Here is a 27,694-nt window from a genome sequence, read left to right as displayed (position 1 = left end):
AGATGGCACATGGAGTCGATATGGACCGAGAGACAATGAGACAGTGTGAGGGGAGAATAAAAGAGGGATTTGAGGGTAAAAAGCCAGACAGAGAAAGAAGAGGAAAGAAAAGCATCTGAGAAGGAGGAAAGAAGAAAGCGACAGAAAGAGGGAACAGCAGAGTGGATGGTAATAAGGTCACTAAACTGATTAGAATAGTCATTCTATGAAGAGAGTGCCACAATATTCAATGCTGTATAAAAGAGACAAAAATGCCAATCCATCTTTTCAAGTTTAAATATACTAATTCAGGTCAGTATTACATGGAGATAATTTTGGTTTCAAATAAAAATATTAAATCCACAAATATATTGAGTATTAAAATGTCCGAATAATTAGATGTTTTCGCTCAATCGGGTATAAATTTATTAGTCGTTTTGCCAGTTTTTGGTTTCATTTTTATATTTGCTGATTTTGCTGATACATTTTTTGCTTCTGGGATTGCTCTTCTGGTTCTGAAATCTTTCTTTTCCTTCTGACTTTCGGCACTTTTTAACAGGGAGTGGGTCTTAGAAGAGGGCGCCCACCTGCACTCTCTATTGGTCAACTAATTTGGAGTGACAGATCCTCTGAACATGTAACCACACCCACTCGGAGAGCCGTGATCTTTCGATTGTTTTTAGGGCAGGTTTTTGGGCTAGTGCTACCTAACCTAGCAGTGTTTTCTAGGGCTAACTAGGAGAGCCATCCTGGTAATGAAACTAAACTGCTTGAATATCTGACATCAGTTCACTGCATTAATGTAAAAGGACAGTGATTTGGAGCAGCACCATCTGTAAACGGGCGTGCTGAGATACGAGGCCTGCTTCAGTGACTGACACGGAGGGATTCGGTAAATAAAAACAAGAAGAGACTGACATAAAAGCCTTTATAAACGCTAGAATGGAACGGCCAACCATGACTTCAATGTTATCACCTTTGTAGTGATTAAACATTACCACCTATCAGCTATTTCACAGCAGCAGTAACTCATAGCTGGCAGTAATAAGTGGTATTTTCCACTCTTTACTGTGTTTATGCCAGTGCAACCTTAACGTATACAACGATTTCCCAATACCCAGCACACCTGATTCAGCTCATGAACGGCTCGATAATCAGCTGATGAGCTGCATCAAATGTTTCAAGGTAAGGAATAGTTGAAACCATGTGGAACTGAAGGTCATCAGAAGCAGAGTTAATAAACATTTAAACAGCTGAAAAGCTGACCTAGTTCCCCTTTAGCAGACACCTCTAAGCTAGTTAGCGTTAGCATCTGCAAACTCGAAAGGTGATACACCTCCACCATGTTCAAGGAAGATCATGGCTCTGCGAGTGGGTGTGGCTACGTGTTCAGAAGACCTGTCACTCCAAATCAGTTGACAATTAGAGAGTGCAGGTGAACCTAACATTTTGCTTGTGTATTTTATAATTTTACTTGAAACCTTTAGCACAAAATGAACTCCATAGCATTAATATATAGTATGAAAAAAATGTATTGCAAGTATTTTATTATATTTTATATTTTTTTATGTTTTTATATATTTTTTTAATTGTATGCATTTGTATGTGTCTGTAAAGAGGCAGACAAAGTTCTACCACTCAAATGTTACTAATAAAAGTTAACAGACTGCTAAACACTTAAATGTACTTAAATACATCCCTAATATATTAATTTAATATGAAAACATTAAAGCCGCACTGTGTACGTTTTGGGGATTTGGAGACATGGTGGAAATATGTAATTGCATGCATTTTGTGATGTGGGTTGTGCTTCGGACCCCTTCCCCGAATGGATGAATCTAATGATTGCAAGAGCATTGAAAGAGTATTCGAAGAGAATACAGTCAAAACTTGGTGAAGGACATGTCTTCCAAGGATGTGAGTGAGGTATCTACTATTGTTATCATATGTTTATCAGTATAATGTTTTGCATTTGTGACCTAAATATCGAGCCAAAGCTTCTTTTTGAGCCTGTGTGGTTGACACATGATGTGGCCCGAAAAGCATCCACAAAATCCAGTCCCACCCGGCTCTACAGCGTCACTCCCAGCAGCCCACAAAACACCATGTTTTAGTGTTCTTAGTGTTGATGCAGTAATGCTACTTCTTTCAATTATTTGACAAAAGACCATACATAATGCATCTTTAATTTTAACATTTAAAGATTTATCTGTGTCCCTTTGTTTTGAATCAACTTACTGTACCTTAAAAATATTGTGCTAACACATTAGCCAACACGATGAAGAGAATATGACATCTTTTAGCAGAAGAGCCGAGTTCAAAAGCTGGTAAAACCTTCATTCACCATTTATCACTTGTTATTTTCGACATCCTTGACAGGGTCAAGCATAACGTCCATCCTGTCATATCAAACCGTTTTTAAGATATCTTTGGCAATATTCACAGAAAAGTCAAGTCATTTTCTGTTGAAAAACTGAGGTTAGAAGGTCTAACCTTGATAACAGGGAGTATTGCAGCCAGTTTAGCCTGAAATATTCCACTCTGTGACATTCCTCTTCCTCCTCAGTGCTATTCGGCACAAAAAAATATGCCTACTGAGGTGGCGAAATCTGCTTTTTTTGTAAAAAGCGATATGTTTTTGAAAATATAGAGGACAAAAAAGTGAATTATTAACAAAATGACCATGTCCATTTATTACTGATCTCGTAGAATGACTCAGAAATGAGTTGGGATTAAAAGTGGCTATGTGAGCTATGAGTACACTCTGTACACGGCGAGTGAGAACATGCGTGTGCGTGTGTGGGTATGCGTGTGTGTGCGTGCTTCGTGCACGTGTGTGCTTGGGTGGCTAATGGATGCCACTCATAGGACAGATACAGAGGCTCTCCAAAACAAAATTGCTAGAGATATGAAAACAAAACAAAAAGCCCATTTTCCTGGAGCACTCTGTCCATATATGGCGCTAAATAAATCATGACGCCTCTCTGTGGAAAACCCTTCTAGGCCCTTTCTGCATATACAGTGCCATGAAGAAGAGCCTGCCCTCGAAGGATTTTCTCGATTTTTCTGAAATTGTTTGGAGACCTGTATGAAAGCCAGTATCTCAATTTAATGGAATATCTTTATTGAAGAACTGCATATAAGAGCCATGTTAAGTGACTTGCGCCTTGACTCAGACTTGAGACTGATTCAATTAGGGATGCAAACCTTAATACTGTAAATGAACAAACCCTTTCATTTCCAACCTTGCCTGCCAGTTTTGCCACTATCATGCGCAGTTATGCTGCAATACTGTTCTCCTGCAGCTCGCAGCGGCATCAGGTTGAATACGGTTTCATTTAACAAGACATTTAATTTTAAAAAATCTTCAGTCTTTAAGGGGAATCCTACCTATTTTTCTCATTTGTTTAATAATTAAATGGTTAAGATGTAAACAAAGTCATTCAGAGTGGTTTGGTGTGAAATGCTCCATTGGTGGTGACAGAAACCAGACATCCTCTGAAACATGGACGTTGGAACGCCTCTGAAAGTTCCCTCTAAGACAGCTATTACATGAAATGGTGATAAATTTGCTGCCTGATGCCTGAAACTTTTTTAATGATAGTTCTGAGAAGATTCTGGTCTAATTTTTTTTTTTTTTACATTTTTGAAAACATGCACAGTGGAGAGGTACATATGGGACATATGTTGTAAGGCAAAATAGTCCCCAAAGAAAACATTGGTTTTGAATAGTAAATAAAATGGCTATATTGACGAGGGAGACAATGTAACTCCTGGTTACTATCACCAATTTTGTAAGTAGATCTGAGTCAATAAGTAGACTCAGAAAACTCTTTGAATTACTTTATTTACATCAGTGATTGAATTATTCAGAAACTTGTTGTAGATGTTTTTTTTTTTTATTTAATTTCATTTTTAAATAACATTTTGTTATAACCTGCACTGGCAAATATATATATATATATATATATATATATATATATATATATATATATATATATATATATATATATATACACACACATTACTTTCCAGTGCATGCTGGGGATTGTAGTGTAGCACATTACTGTCACATTACAGGCCAGATAGGATTGTGCTGCAGGCCTGATCTGGCCAGTGGGCCTTATGTTTGACATATGGGGTTTAAAGGCAACAGACTAACACATAGTTTGGATAGCAAGCATGCTAGCTAGTAGCGGTGTCAAAATTGGCCAAAATTGATGTTCCATTATTCCTTCTAAAAAAGACACGGTGCAAACAATGCAAATTTCTATTTTTGCGCTTTATGTCTAAAACAGCGAGAGACATAACTACTTGTAAATTTATTTAAGTATAAACATGTCTTTCAAAAGATCTACATACCCACACATTACAAAATAAACAAAATAATGAAGTCACGGTATAACGAACGTATAACGGTCCAAGCTGTGCTAAACATGATAAACACGGAGCAACAAATCTTGTCCTTGGCATAAAATGGGAAACAATAATCAAACCATTGGGGACCTGACCTACACTCTTGTTGTGCTGCAGATAGAGAGATTGTGGCGGTGGGTATAGAATATGAGTCAAGACGTGGCTGTTTGGAGTTCAAGACATCAGGCCATGCTCATTTGGATGTGTATTTTCAAGATGTACCCTCCAGTTGTGCTGGAAAGGCAGGCTAACTGTAGCTTATATAACTCGCTTACAACTCCCACAATTCTGGTATCTACTAACCAAAATCCAAAGTATTTCCGAACCGGTGCCTGACTCTGAGTTGGGTTGTGAACTCGCTGCCATCATTACTGTCAATGAATTCGCTCTTTTCAGCTGGGCCTACATTTCATTTTAATTCAATTAAAGTGTTGTTATGTGACCCCTGTCCATCATGCAGTGCATTCAGTGCAGCAGCCCAGGTCCACATGAGAACTCATGAGGCTGGCAGACATTGTAGTGCTGCTGTGTTTTTTTTTAAAATCAGTTGAATGTTGATTATTTAATCGATTTCAGAATATTCCTTGATAGCAGTACTACCTAGCTAATGCAACTAAATTAGTATGCTAATTTAGCTAAAGTTACAGGTCACATTACTTTAAAGCTTAGCTCCAGCTGGGTAACTGTTTACCCTAGCTATATAAACTACACACTAACCACCCATTTTGAGTAGGGATGTGCTTTCCAACTAATTTTGATATTCGAATGTCTGAAAGAGTTCATGAACAGATACTTGGTTAACTGCGGGAAAGGGAAAAGCATCAAAAACAGCCAAAAAAGGTAACAAAAATATAAGGGCTGGGGCTGGACGCTTACTCATTTAGGCCATAGCTCTGGCATTAATGGGCTAAAATATCAGTAACACAAAAATTTAGCAGCAATCAGAGGAATATGTTTGAAAACAAAACACATTCTATCTTTCAAAAAAAGCCATGATAAATCGTTGGTTGTTGTTGTGGTGGATTAAACGGAGGCTGCCTCTTCAGATGTGAGCTAACTGATATGACAATGGATACTGTTGAGAACTCGTCATCTAATGCATCTTTTCCTTAATGAACAATGTGCTAACATATTGTCACTGTCTAATAATAAAAATGCTCCAAAATTGCTTGGAATATACTCTCTTTACATTAATGTATACTGAAAGCAAAGAATGTTTTGTCCTCTCCTGTAAAGTGACCATTTTGGAGATGTTTTTTCTTTGGACAATGATGATATATTATGAACAAATAAATATATTTATTTCCACTGTTTCTAGACCTAACTGGATAGAATGTTGAAAACGTCAAGGTAAAAAATATTGCTAAGATCTCAGAACATGAAGTAGTAGTAACTTCATATGTTAATGTGGGACAAATGATCATTTCTCATGAGTAAGAAATCCTGTTGGGGGTCAAATAGTTCAAAATTTTTAAACAAATATCTCTTGAAGCTGACAAAGTAAGATAAGCAACCAGCAAGATCTAAAGATTGACAGCATACATCAGGGGTCGGCTCCGGAGCTGCATGCAGCTCTTTTACCGTCCTGTTGCAGCTCCACAGCAGGATTAGATTTTTAGGTGAAAATAAAGTAATCCTTCATTACAGTAAAATACAGCTCTGCTGATGGTTCTAACACGGTTTTAGGAATAAATGGTCTTAAACACTGGAGTTAATGTATATCTGTTAATTCACCCTTTAAGATTGTCGCACAGACTCCTGGTCATGTAGCAACGCAGACAACAATCTTGCTAAGCTATTAGCTTAGAAAAAAGCAAAACGAACATTGATAATTTGAAGAGAAATGGATTTATTTGTATTTATAATCACTCCAGCTGGTTTCCTGATGCATTTAATCTGCAGCGAGAAACTGTCAAACACTAAAAAGTTGCAAAACTAAAATCAGCTTCTCGTTCGCCAGCTTCTTGTGTGAATTGTCCCGTTCCACCTCAAACAAAAATCTGCAGAATGAGAAGCTGACTTCAGCCTCTTAAAAAATTTGAAAGAAAAAAGTTGAAAGAAATTTTACAAAAAACTGTTCCACTTTTGCAGAAATGTTTCCTGCTGGAGATGTGAGAAAAGCAGCTATAGCTAAGCTAAAGCTTAAAGCAGAGCAAAGCACGTCTGCGTTTTTTGTTCAAATTTATTTTTTTAGCCTATACTAGCACATCAGCACACTGAGACATATTTACAGCCAAGATGGTAAAATGGACATTAAATGTTGTGGCTCTCAAGGTGGTTTTGACTTTTTATAACATTTAGGTTGTCGATTCCTGGATTAGATGAATGTGGGCTCTCTTTCCGACAAACAACAAGTCACTGTTGCCCTTTTTATTTATGTGTTTTAACTGCTTATTAATGACTTTATATCAGATCTTTTACGTCTGACATGTAGACTGAGGCTTAGTTCAAGCATGCTGCTCGTGCTGCTTGGCCCCTGGTTTAAGGCTGGCTTCATAAGCCCTGCAGGAGCAGCAAGTTTCTGCTAAAACTCTGATTGTGAGAGTGAAAAATACAGAACGGACACTTTTCCTTTTGATAATCTCATTCCAGTCTCACTCCAGCCACCGGACTATCTCATCCAGTCACCTTACCAAAGTTGGCAACCCTGTTATGCTGTCATCATTTTTATACAGTATATATAAAATCTTCATCTGAGGAAGGCCTCAAATTTTTCATAGCCTAGGGCCACAAAAAGGCTTAATCCAGTCCTGCTCATGCTGATGTCCTTAATACTGAGCAGAAGCAACATTTCTGTCAGGACTGGCAAGTGCAAACCCAACTTTATCACCAAAATTTCTCACTGCTGGACCTCGTTGCATGGAAAAACTCATTTTTCATGCATCTGTTAATTATTCGTGCTGCTAGAGCAATTCTGTCATAGTGGCAGCTTCCACTTTTAACTGTCCCAGACTTCCTTCATTTGGACAATAAAGCTTTGACTGTCCACTCAAAGCTGCTTGAGCAGTAAGAATGTCATGCTATCAATAGCCTCTCACATCAGCAGGGCATGCGTTGATTTGGGCTATGAGGTTCTGTCTTCTGTCAGTTATGAAAGACATGAAAGAAGAAGGCCATCTGTCTCGCATAGACTTCCATACAGTGTATTAAGGATGTCTATCATCCCTGAAATCAGAAGAGTCCAAAAGGCCAAAGAAATGGTAGCGCTAAGCACAACAGTCCAACAGACTGCTCAGCACTGACATCTGTGTTGAGTATGGATGCAAAACTACATCGACACATTGTGATGCATCTATCTGGAGGTGGCCATTCAAATGCATCAATTTTGGACTGTCAGAATTGATTTTGAAAACCTAACTAGCTGAGCAACAAAGCTGTTGTAAAATACTGCACACAACCACACACATTGGCTGAATTCTGCATTATTGTTATTATAAACCACTGTGCTGTTAATGTAATACATTTTGACAGTTATGTTGCTTGGTGACCATAATCTAATGTTAATGTATGGTGGCAAAACTGTTTATTGCATGTATTATTCAAAATAAATTAAATTATTTATTGAACATTGGTGTATGTTATTATATTGTCTTTGTCACTGGTTTATGAAGGTAATAAGTCATTTGAGTTTGTGTGTGACAGCAATGTTACCATGGATTAAGGGGTTTTACTTGTTTACTCGTGGTAAAATCACTGTAAAGTACAGCCTTGGGTAATCAAGAAGCTGCTTTAATGACTGATTATAATACCCAGCGTGTGGTGTGTAGTACCCGAAGCGCTACAGAATTACATCACAACACACACTAGACACACACCCAATATGAACGTACTTCATACCGTAGACAACCGACACAAGCAGCTGTAATAAAAATAAGATAAATAATAAAATAAATACAAACTAGATAGATGACAACTGCTAAAATACCACAATATACAATATTCAATTATTCAATAAAGTAAGTATTCTTTAGTATGTATTTTTGTCCATAATAAAATTATTGGATTATTTTCAAATGCAAAAAAAGCTTTGTGTACTGTTTTTACTGTCTACAGTAGCCCCAAAAATATCTGGACACTTTTTAATAAAGTTCTTAAAGCTACTTCATAAAACGTTAAACAAAATAATAATTGTTTTAGAGAAAATCTTTTTCTTGTCAATGCATTGCAGGTTCAGGTTTTACAGCAGAAGCCAGCACTGTTCTTGAGCAGAACCCGATAAATATGTTCAGCCAATAAGTGCACAGTATTTGGGTCAGGTGATGCAACACTGTCGGCAACTTTTTTAGGCCCAGTCTCAAATGGCTCCCTTTTCTCTACAAAGTGCAGCATGTAGGTTATGAAATAATGGCTACTGCAGCTAAACAGAGCACAGTCTGTCTATAGATGTTTAATATTACCCATTATTGGGTTGTTTTTGATGCAATTGTCAGCACTTTACCTACTTGTTTTACGTTAAAGAATATTAAATATTGCACTTTACAAGGCTTTGTTTAACTCTAAAACATGAAATGACCATTGGAGGTTATCTGCTTTTGCCAAAAAACAAAATTTACATAAAACAAAATCAGTAATGTTTGATTTTGTAAGTTACCTGTATTTTGTTATTTTTACATAATAAAAACCCAATTTCAGTTTACTTGACATTACCTGGAGTACACAATTAAATAAACATGATTTATGAAAATATTCAGTTTTTACAAATGAACTCAATAACATTCAATAACAGTATTGCAATGGTGTGTTCAAAATAAATGCCACTTGGTTTGATATTTTGTTTCCTAACAAAATTATACATATATACACACATTTGTGCCAACCACTTTTTTAAGGCCAGCTATGTGTGTATATATGTATAAACTGACATAACAAGACAGACACAGAGCCTGACAGTATCTAAGGAATGTTTCAAGCCCATATTAGTGAACATAACAGATTTCCCTGGCATTCCCCTCCTCCTGGCACTCAAACCCAAGTACCACCACTCGCCCACCCACCCCCCCCACCTCAAAATCCCCCGTCCCCTCAGGGCAGTGGTATATTCCAACAGAGTTGGCCTTCGGTGTTGTCATAGCAACAAGTCCCATAATTCCACCTATAGAAAGTCATTACAATCACTCTCAACAAGAAAAGAAATCATATTCTATGGCCCTTCTCTCTCTCTCTCTCTCTCCTGTTCTCCTCTCTCTCTCTCTCTCTCTCTCTCTCTCCTGTTCTCCTCTCTCTTCTCTCTCTCTCTCTCTCTCTCCTTATCTCTTCTCTCTGTTGACTTCTTACATTCTCTCAAAATGTTTTTCTTCCCTGTAGCCACTTCTATTTCTTACACCTTTCTGAACCACAAAAAATGGATGGAACACAAGCGTCCTGAAAAATGATTTCAAAACTGAGACGTGGTTTCTCTTTGATCTATGTAGGTCTGTGTGTGTGAGTGTGTGTGTGTGGGAGTTAGGCAAAGTCGGTGGAGAGTCTGTGTCAGAGTGTATGTGTGTGTGTGTGCGTGTGTGTGTGTGTGTGTGTGTGTGTGTATGTCTGCACTTGTATTTATATGTATGTGTGTGTGTGGAAAAAAGCGTCTGTACCAGCATGAAAGCGAATGTGCAAAAACAGTCTAACGTGATGATGTGCAGGTGTTTGTGTGTGCATGTGTTCACGACGTAACGAGAGAATAAAAAAAAAGGGAAAGAAAAAAGAGAGAATCTCCGACCTCACAATGATTCAATTCGATTCAACTCAGGGCTGTCAATCGACTACATCTATGACAAAAACTGTCAATGTGCAATCCCGTTTCCAAACAAGTTGGGATGCTGTGCAAAATGTAAATAAAAACAGAATACAACGTTGTGTAAATCATTTAAACCCTATTTTGAATTAAAAATAGTACAAAGGCAACATATCAAACGATGAAACTGGGAAATTGTATTGTTTCGAAAAATATATGCTAATTTTGAATTTGATACCAGCAACATGTTTCCAAAAAGTTGGGACGGGGCCAGAAAAAACACGTGTTGGTTTATTGGCATGATTGGGTATAAAAAGAGTATCCCAAAAATGGGGAGGGGTTCACCACTCTGTAAAAGACTGCATGATCAAATAGTGCAACAATTCAAGAATAATGTTTCTCTACATAAAATAGCCAAGAAATTTGGGATTTCATCATCTTCAGTGAATAATATCTTTAAAAGATTGAGAGAATCTGGAGAAATCTCAGTATGTAAGGGACAAGGCTGAAAACCAGTATTGGCTGGCTGTGATCTTCAGGCCCTCAGGCAGCACTGCATTAAAAACAGACATGATTCTGTAGAGGAAATCACTGCATTGGCTCAGAAACACTTCTGAAAAACACTGTCTGTGAACACAGTTTATTACAGCATCCGCAAATGCAAGTTAAAACTGTAAAATGCAAAGAAGAAACCATATATAAACAGGATCCAGAAACACCTCCGCCTTCTCTGGGCCTGTTCTCTTTTAAGGTGAACTGAGGTGAAGTGAAAAAGTGTCCTGTTGTCCTCCAGGCTAAAGACCAGCCAGCTTATTATCAGTGCATATTTCAAAAGCCAGCATCCGTGATGATATTGGGCTGCATTAGCGCACATGACATGGGTGACTTGCACATCTGTGAAGACACCATTACTGCTGAATGATATACACAGGTTTTGGAGAAACATATCCTGCAATTCAGACAACGTCTTTTTCAGGGAAGGCCTCGCTTATTTCAGCACAAAATGCCAAACCCCATTCTGCACATGTTAAAACAGCATGGATCTGTAGTAAAAACGTTCGGGTGCTAAACTAGCCTGCCTGCAGTCCAGACCTGTCACGCATCGACAACAGCTGCCACATTACGAAACGAAAAATATGACAAATATGCTAATGTGCTAGTGTAGGCAAAAAATATAACGAAAACGCAGACTTAATTTGCTCTGTTTTAAGCGTTAGCTTAGGTATAGCCGCTTTTCTCGCATTACCGGCAGCTCCGGAAACTTTCCCGCAAAAGTGGAATCTTGTTTCTTGAAAATGTCTCTCAACGTTCAACTTTTTATGAGGCTGAGGTCAGATTTTCATTCGCCAGCTTCTTGTTCGAATTTTCCCGCTCAACCTTAAATGGTGCCTGAGGCGGAATGTAACTGCTGCGTCATTTAAGGTGGAATGGGAAAATTCGAACAAGAAGCTGGCGAATGAGAAGCTGACTTGAACTTCGTGACTTTTTAGTGTTTGACAGTTTCTCACTGCAGATTAAACGTATCCAGAAACCAGCTGGAGTGATTATAAATGCAAATAAGTCCATTCGTCTCCAAATTATTGATGTTTGTCTTAAACCTTCTCTTTGCCTTTTCTTTAGCTACTAGCTGGGTGAGACTGTTGTCTGTGTTGCTATGGTAACCAACAGTCTGCGCACCAACCTTCAGCGTTAAAGGGTGAATTAGCAGTTATAGAGTACATTAACTCCAGCGTTTAACACCATTTACTGTTAAAACTGTGTATCTTTAGAACGAGAGCTTTATTTTACTGCAAAGCAGGATTATTTTATTTTACCTAAAAATCTAATTCTGCTGTGGAGCCGCAACAGTACAGTAAAAGAGCCGCATGAGGCTCCGGAGCCGCATGTTGCCGACCCCTGTCCTAGGGCTAGTTGGGGCATGCCCGGCCATACCATGTGGATTGGTCCATGTTTCTTTTCTTTTCTTTTCTTTGACAATCGATGTTTTCTGCATGTGGTTTAATGTTTGTGACCTGATTGATGCCTTTTATTTGTTGTGTATATATGGAAGATATATATTAAAAGGCTGTGGTTGTGATGTTTGTCCTCCCCGCTTTTTCTCTTGAGTGGTTTATGCTTGTTAACCATAGGGGGAAGACTATGAAAGGGGTTAGCCTCTCATTGCTCAAGAGGGGAGAAAGGGTGATATTGTGAGAATGATGTTTTGTTAAAGACTAGGAGGTTTGAAGAAATCCTCAAAAAACTATATATGCTTTGCAAATAACTTAATTTCTTCATTTATTTTTCTATTTACTATGCACTTTTTGCATCTTTCTTCGCTGCACCAATAAACACTCTTGTACTGAATGTGCTATTTTGGTCTGCCCATATTCCTTGGATACCTGCAGCCTTGTGTCAGTCTACACTATCCTCACCAGAGCCAGATGTGACAAAGATATACTGAGAATCCACAAACCATCTACAGTGGACCATTCACATAAAGTGCTACCAAAGATTACAAATATTTCCTGGTTTTATCCCTCTAAGAGTCTGAGGTGGTCTACAGATAAGACTAATGATGTCAGAAAATGATGGCTAGAATGCTTTGAGAATCACTGGGGCAGCTGGTTATGACTGAAGCTCTGAAGATGCATGCTAGTGGGTTATGACTGACCTAAATGCTTTGAGAATCCGGCCCCCAAAGTCTTCACATCCAGACCTTCAAATCCAGGACTGGAAATTGGATTTTACATCCGGATTTGAAGACCTCTCCTCTGAACACACATCAGTAGGGAGCAATATGGCGTCTGTACTTTTGTTGCATTGTAAGAAGGAATGGTTTGTGGCACAGACAGGACTTTGAACGATGGCGGTGGCGAAGGGAGATGAACTGAAGAAAGCGAGGCCTACAAAGGTCAAAGCACGGTGCAGCGCATGATACGTAAAAGCAGAGATGGCCTTTCACAGCAGCATGACAGCGATGCAGAAAGGAAACTAAACACACAAACATTTCAGTGAGGTACAGTGTTATGATATTAATGCCATACTAAGGCAGCTAACACTGTCCAGTTAAAGCATCCTAAAACAAATTTACCAAGTATGATGCTTTAACATGTGAAATCTGTAAAATTTACAGTCAATAAATCACAAGCATGCCAGTTGCTCAAGTCAGCAATAAACAAAGTAATGTTTAATGCAGGAATCTTTAGCCAGTGATGTTTTAGATGTTGCGCAAGCATTTAAGCCAGACCTCAATCATAGAAACAGTGACAAAGTGGGAACAAGATAAATGATTGAAAAAAGGTAATGAGTAGTAAATAATAAGTGCATAATAATAGCCATCCATCCATCATCTAAACCGCTTATCCTTCTGGGTCGCAGTGGGGTGCTGGAGCCTATCCCAGCTGTCATTGGGCGGAAGGCAGGATACACCCTGGACAGGTCACCAGTCCATCGCAGGGCAGACAGACAGACAGACGGACACACACATTCACACCTAGGGGCAATTTAGCATGTCCAATTGGCCTGACTGCATGGTTTTGGACTGTGGAAGGAAACCGGAGTACCCAGAGGAAACCCACGCAGACACGGGGAGAACAGGCAAACTCCACACAGAAATGACCCTGGTCACCCAGCCAGGAATCGAACCCAGGCACTTCTTGCTGTGAGGCGACAGCGCTACCCACTGCGCCACCGTGCCACCCATAATAATAGCCAGTAAATGATAAATGAATCAGTGATATAAATATATTTTACTTTGTTTAACTGTTTTGGTGCTAAATATATAAATACTTTCTTTTTTAACTCATAATTACTTACAAGAAATAAATGTAACAGTAATTAAGTAGTATCAAAAGCAGTTTAATATTTGGGATAATGAATTTTCAAGTTTTTTGTACCATTATTTAAATTTATTTCTCACTGAAACAGGAACATAATCGCCAGAATGTTCGATTAATCGTTAGTTGCGCCTCTAATTCAGTTGTAAGTTTTAAGAAAACCATTCAATGCATCAAGAAATTTCTACTTGATTACTTTTGCATGTCTCAAAATTATTTTTAAAGGGTCCATATCATGGAAAACAAATGTTTATTTAAATAGAGCTTGATGTAGAATGTAAACATTAAATGCATTAAACGTATTGTTTTTGTGATGTCACATATTTCCATATTTCCACTCATTTAGATGTTATACGGAGTGTTTGAACCTGGACTGCTTTCTGAATGAGGCACAATACAGAGCAGCCAACCAGAACAGTGGCCATTTACATATATCAGTCTTAAAGGCACAGTAAAAAAAAAGAGCCTGATGAATCAAGAGAGGCTAAAAAATGGTCATGTAAAAATGAAATGAAAGTGTTTTTGGTACATTAACCCACACAAATGTCATAAGTAAACCCACAATAGAAATGTAGAAAATGGGATCTTTAAAAAATAGGCTACACCAATACAAATGCATTTACACAGGAGTGAACTATAGACAATAAGAACGATACACTAAGCATTTTTGGGATTTTAGAGAATTTTTTGTGGTCGCATACTCCTGAATATTATTAAAATTCGAATCAATTCTAATCAATTCTAGCATGCTGAAATCAATGCATCAGTATGTATGAATCACCACTTTCAGATCAACGCATGCTTTGTCATCATCACCTTCTTTATCTCTACTCTTCCTGCCTGCACACAGCAAAGAGGAGCATGTGTGTATCTGAGTTGAGTTGTGTGAAAGAGACAGAGGCTGCAAAAAGAGGATGCCAGATACAGAAAAAGGCAATGAACTATCTGGCGGAGCAACAGAGAGAAAAAAAATGAATGGAGTTAAAACAGCCATCTATGTGACAGATGCACACAACACCACGCAATGTTCAGAGAGCAAACGTAGCCAGATAAACACTGATCTACAAGACACACACATGTATGCACACAATCCCAACAAGGACAAAAACAGGCTCCTCTGCAGCACACCACCTGACCCTCAGGCAGAGAGAGGCAATAAGAGAGCGAGAGACAGACGGAGAGACAGAGAAAGCCAAAAAAAGAGAGCAGCACAGGGCTCACATTAACAGATCCATTCAGTCCAAACCACTGCAATATGAAACTGAAAATGGCTACAGCGTACTAAGTGTTCAATTTCCAATATGTACCATATAAGCCAGCCACAGTGCAGAACCTTCACAACCTTCTAGGCCTAATGATTTCTGACACTTAAAAATACTGTAATGTTTGCAATTTTAGCTCATTCTTAATCCAGTAGAATCATCATGCTTGTTGTATTTAACTCAGCAAGTATTAGAGCAATGTTTAGTAGTAATATTTCATTGTTACATTTTTTGGAAAAGGGTTAAAATCTTGAAATGGAAAATCACCCAGTCAGGATTTTCCTCCATGGTATCTAGACAGACATAGCTAGCTGTCCCATTGGTTAGGACTTCAGGAGCTGAACTGAAGGCCTCACATGTTAGATTAACTACCAACATCTAAAATGTCCAAAAAAGGATCACGTATATCGCTGTTGTCGGAAGAAAACCTTGTATCTCCAAAATGGTAACTTTATAGGAAAAGGAAAAAACACACTTTACTTTTAATGCAAGTCAATTTAACCAGACATTTTCCCAAGTTATTTTGGTCCATTCTTCATGAAATTTACAGACAATGTAATAGGCAACAGGCATTAACATACTATTGAAAAGCCCATAGGAGCTCTACCAGAAATTAGCACTATTGTAGAGTTTTGACATCTATGTCCCAAATTGGAGGCCTACCTTGAAGTCAGGGTTTGCCACTGACATTCAGCTCTGCTATGAAAAAACAAAAAAAAAATGAAAATGTGTGCCAATTTCAAGTAGGTTGATGTCAGTGTTTAATCTAAAATGTCCAAAAAAGGAACACGTATATATAGCACAGTGTAACATAGTACTGAAAACCCATAGATGTGCTACCAGAATTTAGCACCACTGTACAGTTTTTTTGGGTCAAGTTTTGACATTTATGTCCCAAACTGGAGGCCTAGCTTGAAGTCATGGTTTCCCACTGACATGTAGCTCTGCTATGAAAAAAAATAAAATGTGTGTGAGGCCAATTTCACGTATGTTGATGTTGGTGTTTAATCTAAAATGTCCAAAAAGTGAACATGTATATATAGCTTAGTGTTAACATACTATTAGCACTTTTGTAGAGTTTTGACATTTTTTACATTTTTGTCCTAAACTGGAGGCCTAGCTTGAAGTCAGGGTTTGCCATTGATATTCCAATACACGATTGGAATGGCAATACAGGCAGAACTGCCAAACTTGAACATCATGATTAAAATAACAAAATATGCACAAAGCAGCCACATATAACCTTTATATGACATTGTGTTAAGTAAATGTGAACAGACATTTTATCAAAACCAAATTAAAAATAATTTCCATATTTCTAAGTGAAACATGGTATCAGGCAGGGTCTTTGAGCTAGCTGAGCATTATCTCTTGAAGATAGGCGGGGAAGGGTAGAAGGGGGACATGAAACTTAATATTACTGGTGCACAGTGATGTGATCAAAAATCAAAAGGCATTTTAGATGCGTGGCAAAAGTTATCACAATTGTGTCTTTTAAATGATATGATATGATGGCTCGAGCTTAATATAACCAGGGACATGAATTAACAAGGTCTATATTGATTTACCATAATGCCGGTCAGCAGACACACTCCTTTGCCGCAGTAGGTGTGAGGCACCATGTCTCCGTAGCCAATGGAGAGGAAGGTAATGGAGATGAGCCACATGGCTCCCAGGAAGTTGCTGGTCACGTCCTGAGCATCATGGTACCTGTGAGAGAGAGAGAAAGAGGTTTACAGCGCTACAGGCTTGCTAGCTCACATTTGGAAATCTGGTTCATCCGGAACGAGTGCAGTGAGAAGTTCCTGTGGTGCAGTAACACAGCAAAGGTCTAGGCCCAGCCCCATGTTGGGAGGGCACAGAGGGGTATCACCCCCCCAGCTTTACATGCCTGCTTTGTCCTGCAAGGTACCTTACCCTTCTCCTGTGCCTGGGAAAGCTGAGTTTGCTTTCCATGACTGATAATAACAGTTTTGTTTTTGTACTATGTTTTGTCTGCATGCTGCTGTTTTGGCTGGTAGGCTATGATGTCCTTGAGCTAAACTGTGTTGCAGTAATGGCAATGGTTGAAGAAAGACAGCTGGGGTATGTGAGCTGTATGCTTATTTGTGTAGGTGGTTGCACTTGTGCAAGAAGACAAATTAAGTAGCATCAAGGAAACTTTAGCAGCACACAGAAGAGAAAACTTTAAAACGTTTCACTATTCACAATAGTCAAGGGAAATCTTGGAAGGAGGGCCAGGATGCACACAACGAGCTTATTTTGTGCTGTTGTCAAGGTCTGCTTTGTCCCCAATTGCTAAAGTAACTGGACAGCTACACAGCCTTATTCGCTAGCCTCTTTCCAATTACACAATGCTTTTTTTCTGGGTTGGCAGCCCCAAGTAAAAGTTTGTTAACTTTTGTATAAGACATATTAAAACTGCTAAAATTGGTCTATTTTGTGCAATTTTCACATTTTAATGGAAAAAATTAAGCACTAATTCAAGAAAAACATAATAATATCCATTACAATATTCGTAATAATAAAATAATGGGGCTCAGCAGAGCTTACAGTCACATTACTGCTGCCTGGAGGCCCAGTGGTTGACATTATATTAAAAAATTTAGATGCTATTTTGTCTGTTATTGCTCCAACAGGTAGGCAGTGTCTGTTTTTCTTATTTACATTTACATTTATGCCATTTCTCAGACGCCCTTATTCAGAACGACTTACAATTTCATCAATTTACAAGGTAGGTGAAGGTATTTAGGAGTCTTGCCCAAGGACTCTTACTGGTGTAGTGTCTGGTGCTGGCCTAAGTTAGGGATTGAACCCCAGTCTAGAGCATAGAAGGCGAAGGTGTTACCCACTACACTATACAAACTGATTCAACATTCAGTGAGTATCTATTAATCACAAATGTGAGCTTAACTGTTGCACTGTACATCCTTGGGCATGAGAGAAGAGGAAAAAATAATTCTCTTCTTCGTCTGTGTCCAATTTGCATGGACATGGTATATAATTATGTTTAACATTTCATGGCAAGCTACACCCAAATCAGCCTTCATTCTCTCCCTAGTTGTAAGCAATTCAAATTGTTATGCCAGATGAGGAGAGGCTTTCAACAGGAATAGAATAAAATAGGGCTATAAAATATGTAAAAAGAAAATCACTGTTTAAAATGACAGAAAAGGGAGTCTGAGGACAGTTCACATACTGGAACACCCCTGCTCTCAAGAGAAAGGGGGGGGTCTCCTGAGTGCTTTTACTCTTAATTCCCTGCTGATGCAAACCTTTATGTAGAAAGCCAGAATGGGGAAGTGCATATCCACACTGTTTAATTTCCTATTTTCCAATTCTCACATGGCTTACTTTCCCTGATTTGTTTTCATGGAGACAGCGCACACTGTTCTTTCATCTTCAGTCCCAGAGCAAAAGAAGGAGCTGTCAGAAAGCGAAGGGGCTCTGATCCTCTCTTCCTGTGCGTTCCAGCCTGAGTCTGAGCAGTACGTTGAAGCTCCCCCCCCGGGCAGCAGCACCTCCAGGACGTGGTGGATCAAGAGAGGGATCGAGAGCGTGGCTGGTGAAATTAGAACACCTCCCTGCAGACACGTCTGACCGAGGTGTCTCTCAAAGTGGACGTGGCCATGCGAACGTGTCATGCTAGCCATATGCTGTGAATATGTATGTATATGGCACGTTGCGTCAACTAGCGCCCATTGCAACTCGCTGCTTCGACCTGGGGATTCCTCTGGATTCTAATTAATGCACCTACAGTGTACCATGCACTCCGTTGCCACGGCAACACCCCTGGCAGAGGCAGGGACGCCCACACTATGGCCTGGGGGCCTGATTCAGCCTGCGACCTTTTTAAACGGCAACATGGGAAATGTAGGGAAGAAGCGACACGGGATTGGCTGGATTGGCTGGCTGACGGCAAGTTGGAATGTATTCGCGGCTTGCTGTGGAATGTAATGTGGTAGGCAGCACTAAAAGCTTTCTCTCTCCACATTCCTCACTCTTTTTCTCTCTCACCTCTCGCACACTCGTACGGTCCAGGCCGCGATGATCCATAGGGAGATACTGAAGACCAGCAGCACCGTGCCCGGGCAGATAGTCATCAGGGTCTTCATCACGAACCGTGTGTTAAAGTGCACCTAGTGAGAAAAACACAAACGTACACATCCATCAGTTCCCCCATCACAGCCTACTTTTCTGCCTTTTTTCACCTGCTAAGAAAATTTCTCAACAATCACTCAGCCATATGTTCTTTAAAGTGCAACCGAGGACAAAACCACCAAATTAGCCTCTCGTGGGGCAAGAGGTGATTCTGCAACGAGAACACATGCCTGGGGACAACTTGTTAAAGGTTTGGTGCTACACTGCAACCACATCCATCGCTAACAAAGGTACAGAATCCTCTAATCAGAATCCTCTAATCCGTGCTTTTTAATGTACGGAGTTCAATCGATAACACAAACAAAACAACCTAGCTAGCGAAGCGTTACCGTTAGCTAACGGAACTGTTTTCCCCTTAGAAAAGGTAACATTTCTTTTTACTGCTTGTTTTCATGAGTTGTCCGCACATGCAACATCTACATGCTGCATACATAATTTCTGCCATGCTAACCTACATTCCATACATGTGCTAATGACAGACACGTTGTCCATCGAACGCCCCCTACTTTCCACCTTCAAGAGGCACTGAATTGATTTAGAAATTTCACACTCAGTTTGTTCCCATCCCATTAAGTCTACGTTCCCGCCCACATTTAGCCTAGAATTTCTCATGGTTGTCCCCAGACGTTCTCGTTACCAGGTCACATCTGGCCCCCATGAGATCTCATCAGCAGAACACCATCTAAACTTAACCACACTACATTAATCCTTTAACAAGGAATTTAACTGATTTGTCAGAATATTTGCACAATTCCACCATTAAGAACATGCAGAAATATGAAGGTTTTTCAGTTGTGATTTTTCAGAAATCTGAAGAGTTTAATGCCTCTATAGGAAGTTGTTAGATAAAATGGCTACAAATAAGTTGCCTGATGATTCAGACATTGTTTTACAATCATTTTGAAATATAGGTTTGACTATAGGCTTTTTTTTAATACATTAATTGCAAAGAGGTACATGCGATACAGCAAAATAGAACATTTTTTAAAATAAAACAATTTTTTTTTCAGATTCACCACTATTTTACCATTATCAACATTACATTTACAAACCCAGAAGACTCATGTAGGTTCACTAATAATTTTGGATTAAAAATAAAGTGGCTATATTTGCATTGTAAACTTTGCAACCTCTGCTTTCTATCACTACCACTGTGCAAAAAATCAGAGTTTCTCTTCAATGAACCATTTTGCATCAAAACAAAATCTGAATAACTCTGTTTACATCTCAACAACTGAACTTTGGATAAATCCAGAATTATTCTTTTAGGTTGAACATGCAACAAGTGTTGTATCTCGGGTTAAGGCCTCTGGGCTTAGAGTCTATTCGAGACTTTGCAGCCAGAAAGCATCTCCTGACAGAAACTACAACATGCTAACTGCAGGGCATCTGAAGTCCACTAAGGACACGCTTCAAACTCCATCACAGCACTGGACGAAACTGGTCGTTTATCAACATTTCTTAAAGACTTCACGCAAGCATGTGTAATGATGGAAAACATCAATCACTCGTCTCAACAAGGAGTCTGACAGAAACGAACCTACTGAAACCACTCGCAGCCATCAATCACAAAATCAGTCATAGCTGGTGAAATCAGCCTCCACTCCATAAATCATGTGGTGTTTCTAAGAACCGAGAAAAGGTTCAACTCAATTAACTCTCCCTCCTGACACCGACCGACTGGCTTGCATATAAATGTTCAAAGGGCTTTAGAGGAATAATTTGGGGAGAAAAAAACATCAAATTTGCACAATCATCTTCTTATCTTGATCAAAAAAGACCGAAGTTCGCTTCTTAAGCTTTGCGTCGGGGCTACGAGGCCAGTGTAGCAAGTTATATAGCGCTGCTATTGGACCAAAACCTTGTATCTCCATTTTTGTCATTTTTCAATTTTTGACATAATTTGAAAATACCTACTGTCCTTTATATTGTGTGTAAAGTTCAAGAGGAATGGACCAAAACAAACAGCCCAAAATTCTTCTTACATTAAAAGTAAAGTATGTTTTTTCCTTCTCCTGTAAAGTTACTATTTTGGAGAAATGAGGCTTTGGTCCGACAGCAGCGATAAGTTTATAGACATTAGTTGGCCTTGTGGTTTCTGATGCTCTGTGATGTACCGATACCTATAAAAACACTGTATCGTTTTACTTGTTAGCTATATTAGCCTCTATCTAATGTTGACCTTCATATCACTTTCTGGAAAAACAAAAACAGAACAACTTTTCTCCCCACACCACAGTCCTTGCTCAAACTGTATACCTCCTCATTAAAGTCATGAAGAGGGGAAATAATTACTGCACAGCATCCACTGCAGCCGACACCATTAAACCTGTTTCTTCCAGTTAGCTGGGGCGAAATGCTGTCACTCTACAAACGTGCAACATCAATGGGACAGAGGGAATTATGCAGGAGAGGCTACATTCCTGCGTTAAGACTAGAGCCGTGAAAAATGAGGCAAGTGTGAGGAGAGAAGAAACGGCGGGAAGAAAGGAAAATGGTAATAAAGAGAGAAGGTGGGAGCAGCCAGGCAAGAGAGACTCTGAGAAAAAGAGAACATGAAAACGACCAAAAAAGGCAAAAACGTCAACAACTCGGTTCTCCAGACACAATTTAAGGCTAGTCCAGCGCTCGGTCTCCTACTACTGCTCCTCCAAATAGAAGCTCAGAGTCTTTCAAGACAGCAGTTCTCGACTTGTTTTGCCTCAAGACTGAGATTTGTCATTTATCATGAAGTCACAACCAAAAGCAGTTTAACTTTCTAACACATCTAAATTATTTCACATATAGGCTTAAGGCACACTGTATAGTCGCCACCATTTTGAGGACCGAATCAGGGAGTGACCGCGCTACGCGATGCCTTCAATTTGCTGTGCTTTGTGAATGATTGACCTGCAAGATGTGACAGAAGCCGAGAACGACGAGAGACTACACAGACCTTTAATTCAGTTTGCTTGGAGCCCCTGCACTGCATAGTTTAGTGTTTTACTCTGCTGTTCACACCTCGTTCAGCCCAAAAAGGGATTAATTAGATAATAATATGAGGTATTTTAACAGGGAAACCACAATTATGCAGGACCGGAGCTGGGAACTCTGCACTAACTGCACTAGCAAACTTACAAAATCACGTCTGTCGAAACACAATGTAGTTTTCAGACCCACGACATTCAGCCTTATATTTAACGTTTATGTTTCTCCATTCAAACGTCATTTAAATCTCCAGAAACAGAGTGTAAAGTTATACTCGGCTGTCTGCAGCTCCGTTAGGGGGCGACTGTTTATCTCTCATCTGTTAACATTAGTGAAAGTTATCTAAAGGCTAGCATTGTAAACGTCTGTGTTAATTAGCTGATGTTGTTAGCCTCCTACTATGACAAAAGGGTTTTTCTTCTCTTTATGCAACACCATGGGATCCTTTACCCACCCTGACGTGAAGATCTGGTGGACTTCTGTGCTTTTAAATGCTTTGAGAGACTCTCCAGAATAGGTAGAGGGGTTGTGTATGAGATAAATATAAATGTCAGGAAAAGACAAATTTGGTAGTTTTTCTGTCAGTTTAAGTGGGATCAGGAGTTCAGGGGGGAAACTGTATAATGATCGCAGCCTATTTTAATGACTTTGTCGAAGTAACGTTTATCTTTTCCAAAGTGAGGTGATTAATTTTAGCCATCTTTCACCTCTAGCTACGTTCGTGCGGAGGAGCAAAGCCAGAAATTCGGTCCCAAATATGGCGGCCACAACACACAAATCACCCGACTGAAACCCTAGGATATCCACCTCCTCTAAGAATTCATAATCAGGAAATTAAGCAGGTTATGTTGTATAAATATTTTGGTGTACATATAGATACAATGCTATCATGAAATATTCATATCGATAATGTCTGCAGTTATAGCAACGTATTTATTTTATCTGTAGGTTAAAATCTTTTGGGGACTTTAATTTTGGTTGGACAACTTTTTTCCTTCTATAAATAAAATCATCACTCAAAAATTATTATGTTTACTCAGTTTGTCTTAGCCTTATATTTAATTTATTAACAACTTTGACAAATATGTAAAAATAGAAAAAAATCAAGCACTGTAACAGTCTGTTTAGTAAGTCAATTGAATGGTACAGGACAGATTGATATCTGGCTGTAACCAGAAACCTTGACATTTTTCAGTATGTTTTTCAGGTTAATTTTATGTAAAATGCATTTCCCAACTGTTTGAAGGATGTTTGTGCAGTAAAATCGTAACCTACCACTGAAAGGTGCTGCATTTTTTGCTCAAATGAATTAAATATGTTGTTTTACTTTTGTCTGATGAATAAAATAGAATCGTCTACATTTCAAACATGACTGTTGTCATTTGATGTTGAATGCAGTTATCGATATGAAGCATTTATTGTGATAACTTTTCAGTTATCATAATGCAAAAAGAGAACATTCCCTGACCCCAACCCTGGGCTTCACACTCGGACTCCTGACCTTGTTGAGGGCCCCTATGCTTCGTGAGGAGGCATCAGTGAAGAGCTTGCTGTGGAGGAGCATGACGCGAGCGATGAGGTAGAGTCGGAGGAACATGGGCACGGAGAGCACCATGTCCAGGTCTGCCTCCGCCTGCGAGGGGATATAGGTGAAGGCCAGGCGCGCGCGCCACACGAACTTGAAGTCGCCCGGTACCGGGTGCACGGCCGACACCAGCAGCTCCAGCGCGATCAACAGTACCCGCTCCATCGTCATGGCGATGCGCCAGTCATCCGCCCCGTTGTCGATGACGAAGAGCTGCGAGGAGGGAGAATAAGATGGTTAGGTGACATCAAGGTTACGTTCACAACAACTGAAGTATTTGATTTTTTTGAAGGGGAATTCCACAAATTTTTCAAAATTTCCACAGAATTCAATCGTTGGGATATAAACCTGTAAAGTTATTCAGTTTTTTGATATGAAACTGTTCATTGGACAGAAACATACATACAGCTACAGACTGTAGCCCGTCTGTTTCTCGCATACTTTGTTAGCCCCCTTTCACCCTGTTCTTCAATGGTCCGGACCCCAACAGGACCACCACAGAGCAGGTACTATTTGGGTAGTGGATCATTCCCCGCACAGCAGTGATACTGATGTGGTGGTGTGTGTCGCGCCGGTATGAGTGGATCAGACACAGCAGTGCTGCTGGAGTTTTTAAACATTGTGCCCACTTTCTGTCCACTCTATGCTTATTTTGATGGTCCACCTGATGGTAGATGTAAAGTCAGAGACAGTAGCTCATCAGTTTGTGTTGGTCATCCTCTAGTCCTTTATCAGAGTTCACAGGACGCTGTTAGCTGGATATTTTTGGTTGGTGGACTATTCTCAGTCCAGCAGTAACATCTGACTTATGGCTACGTTCACAGTACCAGGCTGAAGTGGCATGAATTCGATTTTTTGCCCTAATGTGACTCAGATCTGATGTTTTCAGGGCTGTGTGGACACGCAAATCTGATCTTTTCAAATCCGACCTGAGACACTTTCATATGTGGTCCTAGTTCGGATACGTATCTGATTCATGGCCATGTGACCTTAATGTGAACAATCAGATCAGAATCCATTCAGCGTTACCATGGCAGCAGCGCCGAACAGAAGTTAAAGCCTGTAAACGGTGGAAAAGCAACACATCTCATCTTTTTCTCCTTCGTCTCGCTCTAATAATGAAGCTGAGAGCTGATCAGAGTTAATTATCTTCTCAGCGAAGCTCGTTCTGACCGTTAGTTTGTGCTGATGATGCACGTGATTCATTCACATGATGTTACTGAGTAGGATGTCTGCATGCGGGTCATTTCAGGATGCCGGTTCGTTCACATTAATGACAGATTTGAATCACTGACCTAAACGAGTGTGAACCATCATGTCAGAGAGATCGGATTTGGGCAAAAAATCTGATTTGAGCAATGAGGCTTGTAATGTGAACGTAGCTAATGTCTTACTACTCCTTTGCCATCACCCTGTATTTGACTTTCTTGAAATGCATATGCTGCTCCAAAAGCATGTATTAATATATAGTTTAGATATTTTGCAATAAAACTAGTAAAACAAATTCAGTCAAAAGTGTGCATTCACTATGTGACTATAATTAACCTTTTATTTTGTTATTTAATTACAAGTAATAATGACGACCACAGTGCCATAAAGCCTCATAACTCCCATTTTATTATTATATGGAAATTATGTAATTGTTTTTTATGGGCCAATATCATTCACTCCCACACATTCCTAATATGCAAACTAAGCTGCAAAAACAGCCTGTTTTGAATTCATTCTTTCATTAACATCACAAAAACCCTTAAACACATAAATCCACCTATTCAGTCAACAGCAATTAAGCTCCACCCATTCATGGTGAAGTTATAAGGTGCGTTTCAGCCTGGACTGTGTGTTTTACAGGTCAGCCAATCAGAACAGAGTTCATTTAAATATATCAGTCTTACAGGCACAGTAACAAAAACAGCCTGTTTAACTGTAAGATTAAAAAATGGACATGTAAAAATAAACTATGGGTTCTTTGGTATACGCTTATAATAGTTCTTCAAGGGTTCTTTAGTAAAGAAAATGGTTCTATATAGAACCCTTTGCATGATTTAAGGCAAGGGGTTCTTTGCATTGTAATAGGGTTCTTTACATTGATAGATGTGCTGTAGATTCTATATAGAACCTTTTTCAAAAAGGGTTCTTGTATTGTGTCAAGCTTGACATCACAATACACACTTAAAAAAGATTATTCCTCAGGGTTCTTTAGTAAAGAAAATGGTTCTAAATAGAACCATGAACAATCAGAAAACCGTTTGCATGATTTAAGGGGTTCTTTGTAGATAGAACCTTTTTAAAAAGGGTTCTATATAGCACCAAAAAGGGTTCTTCTATTGTAACAAGCTTGACATCATAACAATAGAAGGACCCTTTTTAGTGCTGTATAGAACCATTCGCCAACAATCTGATGAACCCTTTTGGGATGCAAAGAACCACTTAATCGTTTAAAGGGTTCTTTGAGCATTCATAGAACCATTTTCTTTACTAAAGAGCCTTGAAAATCCATTTTTTATGATGGTAGAAGAACCCTTTTTGGTGTGATGGTAAGAATCCTTTAATCATGCAAAATGTTCTTTGATCGTTCATGGTACATAGCACCAAAAAGGGTTCTTGTATTGAGTCAAGCTTGACCATCGCAACAATACACACTTAAAAAGATGGTTGTTCAGGGGTTCTTCTGTAAAGAAAATGGTTCTATATAGAACCATGAACACTCAAAGGACCCTTTGGATAACTAAAGGTTCTTCACATTGATGGAGAATGTGCTGCAGATGGTTCTATATAGAACCTTTTTGAAAATGGTCCTACATAGCAGGCTCTTCTTTGGAACAAGCTTGACATTGTAACAATAGAAGAACATTTTTTGGTGCTATATAGAACTGTTTTCAAAAAAGGTTACATATAGAACTATACACAACACATTCTCCAACAGTCTGAAGAACGCTTTGGCATGCAAAGAACCCCTTAATCACGTAAAGGGTTCTTTGAGCGTTCATGGTTCTATATAAAACCATTTTCTTTACTAAAGAACCTTGAAGAACCTCCTTTTTTAAGAGTGTGGAAGAACCCTTTTTGGTGGAATGCAAAGAACCCTTTAATCATGCAAAGGGTTCTTCGAGCTTGCATGTTCCTATATATATAACCATTTTCTTTACTAAAGCACCCTTGAAGAACCATCTTTTTATAAGAGTGTAGAAGAACCCTTTTTGTTGTAATGCAAAGAATTCTTTAATTATGCAAAAGGTTCTTTGATCGTTCATGGTACATAGCACCAAAAAAGTGTTCTTGTATTTTGTCATCACATCAATACACACTTAAAAAAGATGGTTCTTCAGGGGATCTTCATAGTTCTACATAGCACCAGGGTTCTTGTATTGTGTCAATCTTGACATCGCAACAACACTTAAAAAAGATGGTTCTTCAGGGGTTCTATAGTAAAGAAAATGGTTCTAAATAAAACCATGAACACTCAAAGAAACCTTTTCATGATTAAAGGGTTCTTTGGATCATGAAAGGGTTCTTCACATTGATGGAGAATGTGCTTTTTGAAAATGGTACTATACCTACTATAAGCTTAACATCGTAACAATAGAAGAACGCTTTTTGGTGCTATATAGAACTGTTTTCAAATCTGAAGAACCCTTCTGGGATGCAAAGAATCCTTTAATCATGCAAAGGGTTCTTTGAGCCTTCATGGTTCTATCCAGAACCCTTTTCTTTACTAAAGAACCATTGTTTTTAAGCGTGATAAGCCACATAAACGTTATATGTGTACCTCTATGTGTTGAACGTGGCT

The 27,694-nt window shown here is 39.1% G+C and overlaps 1 protein-coding gene across 1 annotated transcript in view; it reads right to left on the bottom strand.

Annotated features, from left to right (window-relative positions):
- kcnn3 (potassium intermediate/small conductance calcium-activated channel, subfamily N, member 3) overlaps positions 1 to 27,694 on the bottom strand; it is a 129,980-nt gene that overhangs the window by 28,327 nt on the left and 73,959 nt on the right. The window contains exons 4-6 of the mRNA XM_036593035.1: positions 23,821 to 24,117; positions 19,209 to 19,330; positions 16,760 to 16,901 (exon numbers count right to left, since the gene is read on the bottom strand). Coding sequence (XP_036448928.1) covers positions 16,760 to 16,901; positions 19,209 to 19,330; positions 23,821 to 24,117 — 561 coding nt within the window. The remainder of the gene's footprint in view (positions 1 to 16,759; positions 16,902 to 19,208; positions 19,331 to 23,820; positions 24,118 to 27,694) is intronic.

Source organism: Colossoma macropomum, unplaced genomic scaffold (genome assembly GCF_904425465.1).
Source record: "Colossoma macropomum unplaced genomic scaffold, Colossoma_macropomum, whole genome shotgun sequence".
NCBI lineage: Eukaryota > Metazoa > Chordata > Actinopteri > Characiformes > Serrasalmidae > Colossoma > Colossoma macropomum.
The sequence above is the reverse complement of the archived record's forward strand: the minus strand, read 5'-3'. Positions and strand labels throughout refer to the sequence as shown.